Source organism: Oncorhynchus tshawytscha, linkage group LG03 (assembly GCF_018296145.1).
Source record: "Oncorhynchus tshawytscha isolate Ot180627B linkage group LG03, Otsh_v2.0, whole genome shotgun sequence".
Taxonomy (NCBI): Eukaryota; Metazoa; Chordata; class Actinopteri; order Salmoniformes; family Salmonidae; genus Oncorhynchus; species Oncorhynchus tshawytscha.
This window is the reverse complement of record NC_056431.1, coordinates 72,503,470-72,518,977: the sequence shown is the minus strand read 5'-3', so window position 1 is coordinate 72,518,977 and position 15,508 is coordinate 72,503,470. Positions and strand designations below refer to the sequence as shown.

General features: G+C 42.1%; 2 protein-coding genes across 11 annotated transcripts; one reads left to right on the top strand and one right to left on the bottom strand.

Annotated features, from left to right (window-relative positions):
- Window positions 1-1,289: 1,289 nt before the first annotated feature.
- LOC112246494 (ras-related protein Rab-9A) lies at window positions 1,290-4,632 on the top strand. 2 transcript variants are annotated; one of them, XM_024414867.2, is made up of 4 exons: window positions 1,290-1,633; window positions 2,087-2,206; window positions 2,298-2,327; window positions 2,453-4,632. In XM_024414867.2, the coding sequence occupies exon 4, from the start codon at window positions 2,495-2,497 to the stop codon at window positions 3,098-3,100; it is 606 nt and encodes a 201-aa protein (XP_024270635.1). In that variant the 5' UTR covers window positions 1,290-1,633; window positions 2,087-2,206; window positions 2,298-2,327; window positions 2,453-2,494; the 3' UTR covers window positions 3,101-4,632. The 2 variants fall into 2 exon arrangements, with proteins under 2 accessions (XP_024270635.1, XP_024270636.1); XM_024414868.2 differs by lacking the exon at window positions 2,298-2,327.
- Window positions 3,852-9,542, bottom strand: LOC112242853 (trafficking protein particle complex subunit 2). 9 transcript variants are annotated; one of them, XM_042319970.1, is made up of 7 exons: window positions 9,424-9,542; window positions 9,045-9,163; window positions 7,444-7,588; window positions 6,633-6,718; window positions 6,190-6,539; window positions 5,616-6,114; window positions 3,852-5,565 (listed from the first exon to the last, which is right to left on the bottom strand). In XM_042319970.1, the coding sequence occupies exons 2-5, from the start codon at window positions 9,135-9,137 to the stop codon at window positions 6,441-6,443; spliced, it is 423 nt and encodes a 140-aa protein (XP_042175904.1). In that variant the 5' UTR covers window positions 9,138-9,163; window positions 9,424-9,542; the 3' UTR covers window positions 3,852-5,565; window positions 5,616-6,114; window positions 6,190-6,440. The 9 variants fall into 9 exon arrangements, with proteins under 9 accessions (XP_042175904.1, XP_042175901.1, XP_042175905.1 ...); XM_042319967.1 differs by having other exon boundaries at window positions 5,616-6,539; XM_042319971.1 differs by having other exon boundaries at window positions 3,852-5,531; window positions 5,616-6,539.
- Window positions 9,543-15,508: the final 5,966 nt, after the last annotated feature.

Below are 15,508 nucleotides of genomic sequence, written 5' to 3'. Positions count from 1 at the left end.
GTACTATCTACCGTGTGGTTTCTGGTTTGGTACTATCTACCGTGTGGTTTCTGGTTTGATACTATCTACCGTGTGGTTTCTGGTTTGGTACTATCTACCGTGTGGTTTCTGGTTTGGTACTATCTACCGTGTGGTTTCTGGTTTGGTACTATCTACCGTGTGGTTTCTGGTTTGGTACTATCTACCGTGTGGTTTCTGGTTTGGTACTATCTACCGTGTGGTTTCTGGTTTGGTACTATCTACCGTGTGGTTTCTGGTTTGGTACTATCTACCGTGTGGTTTCTGGTTTGGTACTATCTACCGTGTGGTTTCTGGTTTGGTACTATCTACCGTGTGGTTTCTGGTTTGGTACTATCTACCGTGTGGTTTCTGGTTTGGTACTATCTACCGTGTGGTTTCTGGTTTGGTACTATCTACCGTGTGGTTTCTGGTTTGGTACTATCTACCGTGTGGTTTCTGGTTTGGTACTATCTACCGTGTGGTTTCTGGTTTGGTACTATCTACCGTGTGGTTTCTGGTTTGGTACTATCTACCGTGTGGTTTCTGGTTTGATACTATCTACCGTGTGGTTTCTGGTTTGGTACTATCTACCGTGTGGTTTCTGGTTTGGTACTATCTACCGTGTGGTTTCTGGTTTGGTACTATCTACCGTGTGGTTTCTGGTTTGGTACTATCTACCGTGTGGTTTCTGGTTTGATACTATCTACCGTGTGGTTTCTGGTTTGGTACTATCTACCGTGTGGTTTCTGGTTTGGTACTATCTACCGTGTGGTTTCTGGTTTGGTACTATCTACCGTGTGGTTTCTGGTTTGGTACTATCTACCGTGTGGTTTCTGGTTTGGTACTATCTACCGTGTGGTTTCTGGTTTGGTACTATCTACCGTGTGGTTTCTGGTTTGGTACTATCTACCGTGTGGTTTCTGGTTTGGTACTATCTACCGTGTGGTTTCTGGTTTGATACTATCTACCGTGTGGTTTCTGGTTTGGTACTATCTACCGTGTGGTTTCTGGTTTGGTACTATCTACCGTGTGGTTTCTGGTTTGGTACTATCTACCGTGTGGTTTCTGGTTTGGTACTATCTACCGTGTGGTTTCTGGTTTGGTACTATCTACCGTGTGGTTTCTGGTTTGGTACTATCTACCGTGTGGTTTCTGGTTTGGTACTATCTACCGTGTGGTTTCTGGTTTGGTACTATCTACCGTGTGGTTTCTGGTTTGGTACTATCTACCGTGTGGTTTCTGGTTTGGTACTATCTACCGTGTGTTTTGTCGTCCTCTGGTGGCTTTTTCTGTAAGAATAAGACGTGGTCTCTGTTGGAGGTTGGATTGAATACTGGGAGATGACTACATTTTAGCCAGTAAATAGCTAACAGTATAGCTGTATTTGTTTATAATTCATTATATCATAAATAATCTGCAATTCAAACTGAGTGATGTGACTCGAGAACATTTCGAGACTTCTTAGGTCACATGAGTGGAAACAGAGGCTAATGTTATCAGATGTTGTTCGAGCCAGAAGCTGCTAGCCTAGCTAACTGCTATTGAAGACCATCCTAGGGGGACAGCTACAACAACAAAGAAGAGGCTATAAACCATCACAGTCGTTGTATGTGTTCTTCAAAACTTGGCAACGGTAAATGAATTAATTAAGTCCCATTATCAGTGTCTTATGGTTTAGCTAGCGGGCTTAATCGTTTTCAGTAGGGTTGATAGCTAGTCATTAGGATAAGAAAATGTGGCATCTACGTTTGGTAGTAACAACGCTAGCTAAATCAGCTAGGTAGCTAAATATCGACTGTCATCCAACTTCACACTGTTTTGCGGGCGTATGTTTGCCTTATTTCTTATAGCTAGCTATCCACCCTAAGTTTCAAACATTATTTCTCGGGTAATAGGCATTTGTTCCTATTATATTCTAGATAACATTGCTTGATAAATGTAACTTGTTAGATAGCTATGACTTGACAGTTTATGTATCGGCAGCTGTTTTGTAAAAGGCTGGTTACAGACAGCTGTTGTAGTCACTGTACTGTATATAGTATGTTTGCAGGTTCAGTCAACACATTTGTTTGCTATTTCGTTCCAGCTGGTTGAATGTTGACCACGGTTAAGATAATGACCGACACGAAACATAGACACATGTGACCAAGCAGCTAATGTCTATAGCACATGATCCTGGCCAACTGGAGGCTTCAATAATTCACGGGTAAGTCCCCTTCTTCCTGTTTGTGTGGGAGGTTAATTTGCTGTGAATGTCACTGTAAGATAAAGTGCTAACATTCAAGTGATTTTCTTAGGTTTCAGAATATCTACACTGAGTAGTAAAGGTAAATCTGGCTCCTAAAAATACCTTTTTTTAAACATTTTTAAATAGGTGAAACAAAACAGATTTGAAAAACCTGAAGGTTATTGTGCGACAGTTGTTAGTTACACATTACATCCTGTCCCCTAGGTCCTATTTTCCAGAGGAAGAGACCACGTTTTGTTAAGAGCCATGGCCAACAAGTCATCCCTGCTGAAAGTCATCCTGCTGGGAGACGGAGGAGTGGGGAAGAGCTCCCTCATGAACCGCTACGTCACCAACAAGTTTGACACGCACCTCTTCCACACCATCGGAGTGGAGTTCCTCAACAAGGACCTGGAGGTGGACGGTCGTCTGGTCACCATGCAGATCTGGGACACGGCCGGACAGGAGCGTTTCCGCAGCCTCAGGACTCCCTTCTACCGCGGGTCTGACTGCTGTCTGCTCACATTCAGCGTGGATGACAACCAGAGCTTCCACAACCTGGCCAACTGGAAGAAGGAGTTCATCTACTACGCCGATGTCAAGGAGCCTGAGAAGTTCCCCTTCGTGGTGCTGGGGAACAAGGTGGATGTGTCGGAACGGCAGGTTTCTGCTGAAGATGCCCAACAATGGTGTCGGGAAAATGGCAATCACCCTTACTATGAGACCAGTGCCAAGGATTCCACCAACGTAACCATAGCCTTTGAGGAGGCAGTGCGGAGAGTGCTGGCCATGGAGGAGAGGGCAGACCACCTCATCCCCACGGACACAGTCAACCTCCACAGAAAGCCCCGCTCCAGCACTTCCTGCTGTTGACAAGGTGTAGGTCTTGCCCAGTGCTTGACTTGGACTGAAAGAGGTGCCAGTATTAATTTTGGGTGCCGGTACTGTTTATATTTAGGTGCAGGAGCTCCACAATACTTTTGAACTAATATTCTATAAGAGGAACAGGAGCCCAAGCAGTAGAACATTTTGAGGTGCCAGTATTCCTGCCCAAGTCAAGCACTGGGGCTACAACCTATAAAGAACTGGAGCTAGGAGGACACACAGGCGTATTTATTAACACTCATGCTCACAAGTACAGTAAGCAAGCACTGGCTAGTGTCCGTGGATGATAATCCAATGGGTTTGTTGGTCTTGGGACTCATTGAATGTAAAGCGGGTACTTGAAGAAGAGTATTTTTGTCAGATTCCACCAAGAAATGCATTATAATTTAAATCTGTGCAATCTTTGAATTATATATATTGTCTTAAAATATCACATTATATTATGCCATCAATGTGGTTGCCAGAAATACATTCACAAAGCATCGCTTCCTGTTCATATTACACAGCCAGAAAGAAGTTCCTTTTTTTGTAGAAAGGTTTTCTTACACTGTGACTGAAACCAAGGTTGAGATGAGCGGCCTTACCAGTGAAAGTATCATAATTGATTCCATTCAAAACATATTGCAGACCGTATGTAAATATAATCCCTTCCCAAATGTGATACAGTAGAAGCAAGTCACTTTTAATCATCAATTGAGTTAAATGGGATTGGGTAAAAATAAAATAAAAAATCCAAACATAATATATGAATATTTATTACAACAAATGTTTATACAAAGCAGAGTAATTTATGCAGTCTTCATTTGAAAAAGTTAAAGCACTAATCTAGCATCACTACTTTATAGTACAGAGAGTGGGAAATCTAAGCAGAAATTAAGGTTTATCATTTCTTACTCTATAATATTATTGGTGCTGGTAGCTGAATTTGCTGGCCTTGCGATATCTGCACAACGTACCGTAATGAATGAGTTATCATTATGCAATGGACACAATGTTCAACACTTGCACAGGATGAGCTGAAATTGTAAATATGCAAAGAATAAAGCAGAGTTCTTATGCTGCATGACATTCTGCTCTCTACCAATAAGGTAGTACATAACCTTGTTCTTACCATTCCAGAATCTCAGTGTTCTGATAACCTGGCTAATTGTAATTAACAGATGGGTGATACATTATGAATTTGGTCATGGTGGTGGATATGATAAACCATGTTTAATGTATGTACCTGTCCATTGTTTTTGTTTCTATGGGCATCTTAATTAATCTAACATGTATTTTCTTTACATTTATGGAGATGTCATTTTCTTACACACACGAGTATAGTTTTAATAGTAACATTTGATTTCAACAATCATTGCTTATTGATTTTACAGTATTGTACATCCTCACAAAATAGTGTGTTGAGAACAGTTTTCTTCGCTCAGTTTTTATATAATTTTGCTACAGCAGTGTTGTCTAGAATGACCGGAACACAAGTTGACTGAAAAATGCTATTTGAATAAAAACGGTCCTTGAATGAATGATCTTTCCTAAAGATGTTTGTTTTTAGTCTCCACTGTTACAGGGGAGGGAAAAAAACACTTTGGTAAAATGTGAAAAAGATATCAGTTAAGAGTTAAGACTTCAGCAGTAAGTCATTTGGGAAATGTTTTCTGGTGTGGTGAATATTACTGCATATATACAGGATCGATTACACGCAGAATGTGAGTGTTTGTTTGCATCGGCTGGTCTTTGTACATGCTTAATGATTAGTGAAATGTTCTGCCATTACTTTGTATGGCAAAGGCACACACATGCACGCTAGTGAATTATTTGGAAAGTGTTTTGATGAGAAAATCTGGACAGTAAGACATAGAACATTTCACAAACATCAGAAATGAAATATACATGTTTTAACCAAGCTCATTCAAGGTCTAGCTCATACAGACCATGTCACTATTATCAAACTAGACCTCAGAGACCATGTCACTGTTATCAAACTAGACCTCAAGAGACCATGACACTGTTATCAAACTAGACCTCAAGAGACCATGTCACTGTTATCAAACTAGACCTCAGAGACCATGTCACTATTATCAAACTAGACCTCAGAGACCATGACACTGTTATCAAACTAGACCTCAGAGACCATGTCACTGTTATCAAACTAGACCTCAGAGACCATGTCACTGTTATCAAACTAGACCTCAGAGACCATGTCACTGTTATCAAACTAGACCTCAAGAGACCATGTCACTGTTATCAAACTAGACCTCAAGAGACCATGTCACTATTATCAAACTAGACCTCAGAGACCATGTCACTGTTATCAAACTAGACCTCAGAGACCATGTCACTGTTATCAAACTAGACCTCAAGAGACCATGTCACTGTTATCAAACTAGACCTCAGAGACCATGACACTATTATCAAACTAGACCTCAAGAGACCATGTCACTATTATCAAACTAGACCTCAGAGACCATGTCATGACACTATTATCAAGACTGTTATCAAACTAGACCTCAGAGACCATGACACTATTATCAAACTAGACCTCAGAGACCATGTCACTGTTATCAAACTAGACCTCAAGAGACCATGTCACTGTTATCAAACTAGACCTCAGAGACCATGTCACTGTTATCAAACTAGACCTCAGAGACCATGACACTATTATCAAACTAGACCTCAGAGACCATGACACTGTTATCAAACTAGACCTCAAGAGACCATGTCACTGTTATCAAACTAGACCTCAGAGACCATGTCACTGTTATCAAACTAGACCTCAGAGACCATGACACTATTATCAAACTAGACCTCAGAGACCATGACACTGTTATCAAACTAGACCTCAGAGACCATGTCACTGTTATCAAACTAGACCTCAGAGACCATGTCACTACTATCAAACTAGACCTCAGAGACCATGACACTATTATCAAACTAGACCTCAAGAGACCATGACACTATTATCAAACTAGACCTCAAGAGACCATGACACTGTTATCAAACTAGACCTCAGAGACCATGTCACTATTATCAAACTAGACCTCAGAGACCATGTCACTATTATCAAACTAGACCTCAGAGACCATGACACTATTATCAAACTAGACCTCAGAGACCATGTCACTGTTATCAAAATGCTGGTGACACTCACACATGCCATTAATTCATTATAAAACACTTCCCACTGCTATCTTTTATACTGTGGTTGGTAAGAATAAAGCAAGTAATACAGTGAATTTATGAAAACACAACCACCAGGTGATCGTAGACCAATGATGTGTATGATAAACACAATGAAGAAAGTCAAAAAAGGTGCAGAACTCAGGTTGGTTCATTAGCTCAAGAGGTGCTTCTTTCCAAGGAACTGCACTTTTCTGTCAAATGCCGTCGACCGGATTGGAGCATTGGTTTCATAAAAAGGATTCATTGCAAACTGGAAAAGAGCACAGATTACTGAACAATGATCAATCATCAGAATGTTAATTTAAGTTAGGTGTATGTGACCTGCACAAAAAGGGCAACTCACCTTAATGTATAAATCATACACATCATTAAAGAAGTTTTTGATTCCATCTTCTTGTCGTACATCATGAAGCATGATGAATCTCATATGTGATGGAGATGGTTAAGGGGAAAAAATGGAACACAGACACTACCCATATTTCTCTGGGCCCTTTGGCCAAGGAAACAATTACTATTTGTTGAATTGTAGACATATTTCAGGAATACATTATTCCATATTTTTTTGTTGCAACGTTTCCAGGGCTATATAGGTCTCATTGGCCCCGCGGTAAGTTTCGTCTCTGAGATTGGAAGGTTGGCTAAGGTTGGATTCCTGGCCAATTCATGCCAAAGACTCTAAAAATGGGACCCGATGCCTCTGCTTGGCACTCAGCATTAACGAGATGGATTAGGGGTATGTCCCTGCAATAGACTAGTGTCCTGTCCAGGGGTTGAGCTTGTACATCAAGCTGCCTCGCTACAGAAACGGGAGATATGCTCCTGTTAAATCAATCAAATGTATTTATAAAGCCCTTTTTAAATCAGCTGATGTCACAAAGTGCTTTTACAGAAACCCAGCCTAAAACCCCAAACATTAAGTAATGCAGATGTAGAAGCATGGTGGCTAGAAAAACTCCCTAGAAAGGCAGGAACCCATGAAGAAACCTAGAGAGGAACCAGGCTCTGAGGGGTGGCCAGTCTTCTTCTGGCAGTGCCAGGTGGAGATTATAAGAGTACATGGCCATTAAGGCCAGATTGTGTCCTATGGGCTCTTCTGCCTCAGACAGTGCTACTTACTTACGTGTAGGTCTTGGGTAGTAGTCAAAAAAGGATATGTCCTGCGGTGACAAACGCAGAGACAAACCACTCATTGAACTTGTCCACAGTCTTCAGGTACATGTTGTTAGACAGCCACATGTTTTCATCCACCAAGTCGAGAGCTGCATGTGCAATGAACTGGTTCAGATGCCGGTGGTCATCCTGTTGACATATAGACAGAATGGATAAAACAATGACATATCAAGTGTGTTTATTCCCCTATGAAAAAGGCATAAGAATACACAAAATATTTCTACTTGCTCTCAAACATTACTTCAAATGATCAACACACAGTGACCCCCCAAAAAATGTCTGGATCTGCTTTAAGCTATGTAATTGAGTGAGCATTACAGTAACCTCTTCTTTTGACTAGATGTAGATAGAGATCTCAATACATATGTAGTGATGAAGCTAGCTACCAATTTAGACCTATCTAAACTCAGAAAAAAAAGAAACGTCCCTTTTTCAGGACACTGTCTTTAAAAGATAATTAATACAAATCAAAATGACTTCACTGTTTCCCATGCTTGTTCAATGAACCATAAACAATTAATGTACATGGAACGGTTGTTAAGACACTAACAGCTAACAGTAGGCAATTAAGGTCAGTTATGAAAACTTAGGACACTAAAGAGACCTTCCTACTGACTCTGAAAAGCACAAAAAGATACCCAGGGTCCCTGCTCATCTGCTTGAACGTGCCTTAGGCATGCTGCAAGGATACATGAAGACTGCAGATGTGGCCAGGGAAATACATTGCTATGTCCATACTGTGAGAAGCCTAAAACAGCGCTACAGGGAGACAGGACAGATATCTGATCATCCTCGCAGTTGCAGACCATGTGTAACAACACCTGCACAGGATCGGTATATCCGAACATCACACCTGCGGGACACGTACAGGTTGGCAACAACAACTGCCAGAGTTACACCAGGAATGCATAATCCCTCCATCAGTGCTCAGACTGTCTGAAATAGGCTGAGAGAGGCTGGACTGGTGGCTTGTAGGCCTGTTGTAAAGGCAGGTCTTCACCAGACATCACTGGCAACGTCACCTATGGGCACAAACCCACCGTCGCTGGACCCCACCGTCGCTGGACCAGGCAGGATTGGCAAAAAGTGCTCTTCACTGACGAGTCACGGTTTTGTCTCACCAGTGGTGATGGTCGGATTCACATTTATCGTCGAAGGAATGAGCGTTACACTGAGGCCTGTACTCTGGAGCGGTATTGATTTGGAGGTGGAGGGTCCGTCCTGGTCTAGGGCAGTGTGTCGGGCAATCTTAACTCTGTGCGTTACAGGGAAGACATCGTCCTCCCTTATGTGGTACCTTTCCTGCAGGCTCGTCCTGACATGACCCTCCAGCATGCCACCAGCCATACTGCTCATTCTGTGTGTGATTTCCTGCAAGAGAAATGTCAGTGTTCTGCCATGGCCAGCGAAGAGCCCAGATCTCAATCCCATTGAGAGCACATCTGGGACCTGTTGGATCAGAGGGTGAGGGTGCCTTGGTGGAAGAGTGGGGTAACAGTTGACAGTGAGAGGCAGTTGACAGTGAGAAGACATTTCTTTTTTTGCTGAGTATATATTATATTGAGAATACCGTAAAGATACATACCTTTGACTCAGCTTTACCAGCAGGCAAGAACTCCATTTCAAAGACTGGGTTGTCATGATGACCAACCATGACGTAATAGAAACTGCCAGACATGTTTCTTTCCAGCAATCAACGCAGTTCTGTGTGAACAGGAATATACATTGGCTATTTCTGTAACTTGTGATGTAAATTGGTTAGCTAGCTAACGTTATATAGCTAACTACGTTACGTAACTAACGTTAGGTAGCTATATAGCCAGCACGCTTGCAAATGCATTATTATCACCAAGATAAACATATTGAAGCAAACTGAAAAAGTCTTAATTTACAGATAGATGTTTAGTTCCAAAATGTACATGTGAAGCAATAGTTTTAATTTTATAAAACAAACGTTTGTTTACCTGCAAAAAAAATAATGAAACTGTCCTTATTTCCGGGGAATACCGTCACTTTTTGATGACGACGTGAAAAGGTGCAATCGACCACCGAAATACATTTGCAACAAGTGAAACATTTTCAACATTTGAAACTAGTTTTTAACTTTGTGTATTTATATTTAATACTATATATTAGTTGATTAATTTATCTGTATTTAGCTCTAATTTCAAAGACAGAATATGAAGGTCATAAATGTGCGACTGGAACTAAACAATAACATTGCCAGTTCGTTAAATTCAAACTGTTGGCACTTGGAGAGGACATCTTCTTCTTCTTTTTCGACATAATGGCGTATTGCAAACAAATGTTTAAAATGCATGCTGCCACCTACTGTGCTGGAGTGTTTGGTCAATCATGGTTTACAATATTAGTTCCACAATTCTAAATCCTCCTACCTAACTCAGTACTTCTGAGAAAAAAAAAGAGCCCTACAAATTTCTAAAATACTCTCCCCATCCCAAAAATCCCTTCAGAACAACCCCAATTCCACTTATCAAAACGTTCACAGATGTAAGCACTCTCAGTTTGTCCTCTCCACAACTTGACACAACGTATGGGTCGGCCAAAAAGCAGGATCCCACTCTTTCCAAAAATCTCACCCCTACCGGTCCAAAATCATCTCTGGTAAGACTCTCAGGTCAAACGGTGGAAGACTCTACCACACCTGTCGTGATAGGCAGGCCCACTACACACTGGACTGGCTCAACTTCAGAGCGTTCACTTCTGTCGACTGACTCCATTTAGAGATCATCAAGGTTCTCAAGAGAGCTTGAAGAGCTTGGAGATTACTTGGTTTGTAATCAGGAGACGTAGGTATGTACACCTCGAATGAATGTGTATACTCAGGAGACGAATCTCTGATATTAACAGTGCCATTCTTACGCTTCCTCGCCATCACACTTCGTCCTCCCCACCTGCTAACCGTTTTTCTGGAAAGCAGACCATTGGTTACTAAGCAGGTCATTTCAACCCGAATCCCTATATATCAGTGCTGTAAACACCATATAAATGTTAGTCTCTTTACAGAGTATTAGGTTTTTGCCTTCAACAAGAAAAACCTGCAAGCTAGTATTCGTTGATTGACCCTCTCTTCCCTTGGAGGCTTTATCCCCAGATGAGCTGAGGAAGAGGCTTTACCAAACCTTTAAGAATCGAGGCGTGCTTGACACACTTAAAGTAAGAATTTACATGAGCATTTTGCCTGTTAGATTGCATTAGTTAAAGTTGTACTACTGACTTGGGCAGGCCAGTCCTTATGAAGTCTGACTCTGTCCTGATAACCACCAGTCTGGTGGCAGATCACCTGCAAAACTCTGCATCTAAGAATACCCTGTCTGTGTTCTAACCTGAATATTTTCTACCCTGTCTGTGTTCTGCCCTGTCTGTGTTCTACCCTGTCTGTGTTCTAACCTGAATATGTTCTACCCTGTCTGTGTTCTACCCTGTCTGTGTTCTACCCTGTCTGTGTTCTACCCTGTCTGTGTTCTACCCTGTCTGTGTTCTACCCTGTCTGTGTTCTAACCTGCATGTGTTCTACCCTGTCTGTGTTCTACCCTGTCTGTGTTCTACCCTGAATGTGTTCTACCTTGAATGTGTTCTGCCCTGTCTGTGTTCTACCCTGTCTGTATTCTACCCTGAATGTGTTCTACCCTGAATGTGTTCTACCCTGTCTGTGTTCTGCCCTGTCTGTGTTCTGCCCTATCTGTGTTCTACCCTGTCTGTGTTCTACCCTAAATGTGTTCTGCCCTGTCTGTGTTCTACCCTGTCTGTGTTCTGCCCTGTCTGTGTTCTACCCTGTCTGTGTTCTACCCTGTCTGTGTTCTGCCCTGTCTGTGTTCTACCCTGTCTGTATTCTGCCCTGTCTATGTTCTACCCTGAATGTGTTCTACCCTGAATGTGTTCTGCCCTGTCTGTGTTCTTCCCTGTCTGTGTTCTTCCCTGTCTGTGTTCTACCCTGAATGTGCGAAAAGATCAGGAGCCCTACTGCTTTGGAGCAGTAACACCGTTACTCAGATTGAGGAAAAGGATGTGTCTATGCGGAGACGAGCTGTGTTGAAAGAAATATAAACTGTGTGATATAGAGAAGCAGAACAGAGGTTAACGATAGAGGCTTTTGGAAAGGAAAAATAAGTCATGTTACCACCCTCACGCTAAGTCCTTTTCATCCTTAGTCATCCTTTATCAGGGTTGGTTTAGCGGCTTACTCGCAGACTGTGTGTTGACCACAGGACCTGAACAATACAGATGAAGTGATATCAAACTGAAAGAGCAAGCAACTATTATCGTATTATCTAAAGTACAGAACAGTCCAATTAGGCTAAATCGGGCATAGTAATAGCATACGAAGAATGTGTTTCAAGGTATTATGATATTATTACGCCAGATTTAGTCTAATTGGACTCTTCTGTACTTTTTAAAAAATATTTTAGTTGCTCGCTCTTTCAGTTTGATATCACTTCACTTCCCACTTCCAGCACAGAGGAGGCCTCATCGTTTCATTATATCTATTCCGCTCTGCCTCCAGAAGGTGGCACTCTTGTGTAGGGCAAATAAATATGAATATTCATATCCTCTTTGTCTTGTTTGTTGTGATGTATTGTGTACTTTGGATCCAGTTTATCACGAAAATTTCTTCCCCCTTATTCCATTTATAAAGAGCTATTGTGATTCTGTTGTTGGTTTGGACCAATTGTTGCTGTCTCAATAATGTTTAGGATAAAATAAAGGCATGTTAGTAACCTTGAATGTTAATAAGTTTGACTCTCACCACTTCTATCACCTCTTCAACCCTACAAACACACAGTAGGCTATTTATTTTTTAGATTGTAAAGTTGGCGAGTATAGCCAGCTGTCAGTTAGCATTAGTATAACATGTGTGAGGACTGATCGCAGAGGCTGTACAACAAGCAGTCCAGATGCATGGCTTCTTGAATAGAGCAGTTGCCTCGTCACATAATCCACAGTCTATATGCCGTACAATATTATGTCAAACGTTTGTGTTTTAGTGGCTCATTTGCATGTTACAGTCTAAGTATGAGAAGTTTGATGTAACACTTCAGGAAACCATCATTGGAACGTACCTCATCCTGAGGAGAGACAGAGTGGAGCTGCAGGCCCAGCTCAGGCTGCTGAAGAAGCTGGATGTGGCTCCGAATGAGAACCAGGGCCTAAGAGCAGGTGAGGAACGGTGGCTCAGGAGGAGAACCAGGGCCTACGGGCAGGTGAGGAACGGTGGCTCAGGAGGAGAACCAGGGCCTACGGGCAGGTGAGGAACGGTGGCTCAGGAGGAGAACCAGGGCCTACGGGCAGGTGAGGAACGGTGGCTCAGGAGGAGAACCAGGGCCTACGGGCAGGTGAGGAACGGTGGCTCAGGAGGAGAACCAGGGCCTACGGGCAGGTGAGGAACGGTGGCCGAAGCCTGGCATGGTCAAGCATTAGCCTCCTCCTGGATGTGTGTGTGAAACCAGTTAAGTCTTTGATTCCCTTTTTTTCTCACATTTTAGCCTCTCTGACCAGTCCTTTTCTGTAACGGGGAAAGTTCGTTTTTTCACTGTCGCTAGTTCAAGGTTTTTCTGCACACGAAAGTCTTGGACGGGTTGCCTAAGTGTGTCATCTATATCCAAACAATATCATTATGTATTTTGTATAATGTACAGTATATATTTTCGGGGAAAAACTTTTCAGTGTAAACTTAAATGACTATATAGCCACTGTGAATAATTCATTCTATTCATTCTGGTCTTGGCACTGTGGTTGGGTCTTTTTGGATGTGCCCCAGCTGACTGGGGACTCGTTGCAGTGTTTGTGGCCTTACAGATGGCTCTGGGAAGTGAAAGCAGGGGGATGTTAGGGTGGAGGGGCCAAGGGACTGAGGGGGTGGAGGGAGGAGGCGGAGTGCCAATGCTTCACCCCTCTCTGAGGTACACAATGATCTTCCTGTCAGAGGAGAGGAGGACGGGATATCCTTGAGTCACTTGCTAATTTACTCTCTACTCTCTCTCTCTCTCTCTCTCTCTCTCTATCCCTGTCTCTCTTGCTCTCTCTCTCTCTCTCTCTCTCTCTCTCTCTCTCTCTCTCTCTCTCTCTCTCTCTCTCTCTCTCTCTCTCCTCCTATCAATTCAATTCAAGGGCTTTATTGGCATGGGAAACATGTGTTAACATTGCCAAAGCAAGTGAGGTAGATAATATAGAAAGTGAATATATAAAGTGAAATAAACAATAAGAATTAACAGTAAACATTACACATACAGAAGTTTCAAAACAATAAAGACATTACAAATGTCATATTATATATATATACAGTGTTCTAACAATGTACAAATGGTAAAGGACACAAGATAAAATAAATAAGCATAAATATGGGTTGTATTTACAATGGTGTGTGTTCTTCACTGGTTGCCCTTTTCTCGTGGCAACAGGTCACAAATTTTGCTGCTGTGATGGCACACTGTGGAATTTCACCCAGTAGATATGGGAGTTTTTCAAAATTGGATTTGTTTTCGAATTCTTTGTGGATCTGTGTAATCTGAGGGAAATATGTCTCTCTAATAAGGTCATACATTGGGCAGGAGGTTAGGAAGTGCCTATCTCTCTCTCTCTCTCTCTCTCTCTCTCTTTCTCTCTCTCTCTCTTGTCCTTACTAACTGTCGCTCTTGCTGCTGGTGAGTCTCTGATCCACCTCTAAGCAGATGACACCATTCTGTATACTTCTGGCCCTTCTTTGGACACTGTGTTAACAACCCTCCAGGCAAGCTTCAAAGCCATACAACTCTCCTTCTGTGGCCTCCAATTGCTCTGAAATACAAGTAAAACTATATGCATGATCTTCAACCGATCGCTGCCTGCACCTGCCCGCCTGTCCAACATCACTACTCTGGATGGCTCTGACTTAGAATACGTGGACAACTACAAATACCTAGGTGTCTGGTTAGACTGTAAACTCTCCTTCCAGACCCACATCAAACATCTCCAATCCAAAGTTAAATCTAGAATTGGCTTCCTATTTCGCAACAAAGCATCCTTTACTCATGCTGCCAAACATACCCTTGTAAAACTGACCATCCTACCAATCCTCGACTTCGGCGATGTCATTTACAAAATAGCCACCAATACCCTACTCAACAAATTGGATGCAGTCTATCACAGTGCAATCCGTTTTGTCACCAAAGCCCCATATACTACCCACCATTGCGACCTGTACGCTCTCATTGGCTGGCCCTCGCTTCATACTCGTCGCCAAACCCACTGGCTCCATGTCATCTACAAGACCCTGCTAGGTAAAGTCCCCCCTTACCTGCAGCACGCGCTCCAGCAGGTATATCTCTCTGGTCACCCCCAAAACCAATTCTTTCTTTGGCCGCCTCTCCTTCCAGTTCTCTGCTGCCAATGACTGGAAAGAACTACAAAAATCTCTGAAACTGGAAACACTTATCTCCCTCACTAGCTTTAAGCACCACCTGTCAGAGCAGCTCACAGATTACTGCACCTGTACATAGCCCACCTATAATTTAGCCCAAACAACTACCTCTTTCCCTACTGTATTTATTTTATTTATTTATTTATTTTGCTCCTTTGCACCCCATTATTTTTATTTATACTTTGCACATTCTTCCACTGCAAATCTACCATTCCAGTGTTTTACTTGCTATATTTTATTTACTTTGCCACCAATGCCTTTTTTTGCCTTTATCTCCCTTATCTCACCTAATTTGTTCACATCGTATATAGACTTGTTTATACTGTATTATTGACTGTATGTTTGTTTTACTCCATGTGTAACTCTGTGTCGTTGTATCTGTCGAACTGCTTTGCTTTATCTTGTAAATGAGAACTTGTTCTTAACTTGCCTACCTGGTTAAATAAAGGTGAAATAAATAAAAAATAAAATAAATAAACACTAGACTTCATTAACCACCCTCAGAGTTAGGCTAGTACCATGTGCTAGGCTAGGCTAGTACCGTGTGCTAGGCTAGTACCATGTGCTAGGCTAGTACCATGTGCTATACCATCTCCCAGCACCGTCTCAGTCAAACCAATGTCCTCTAGCTA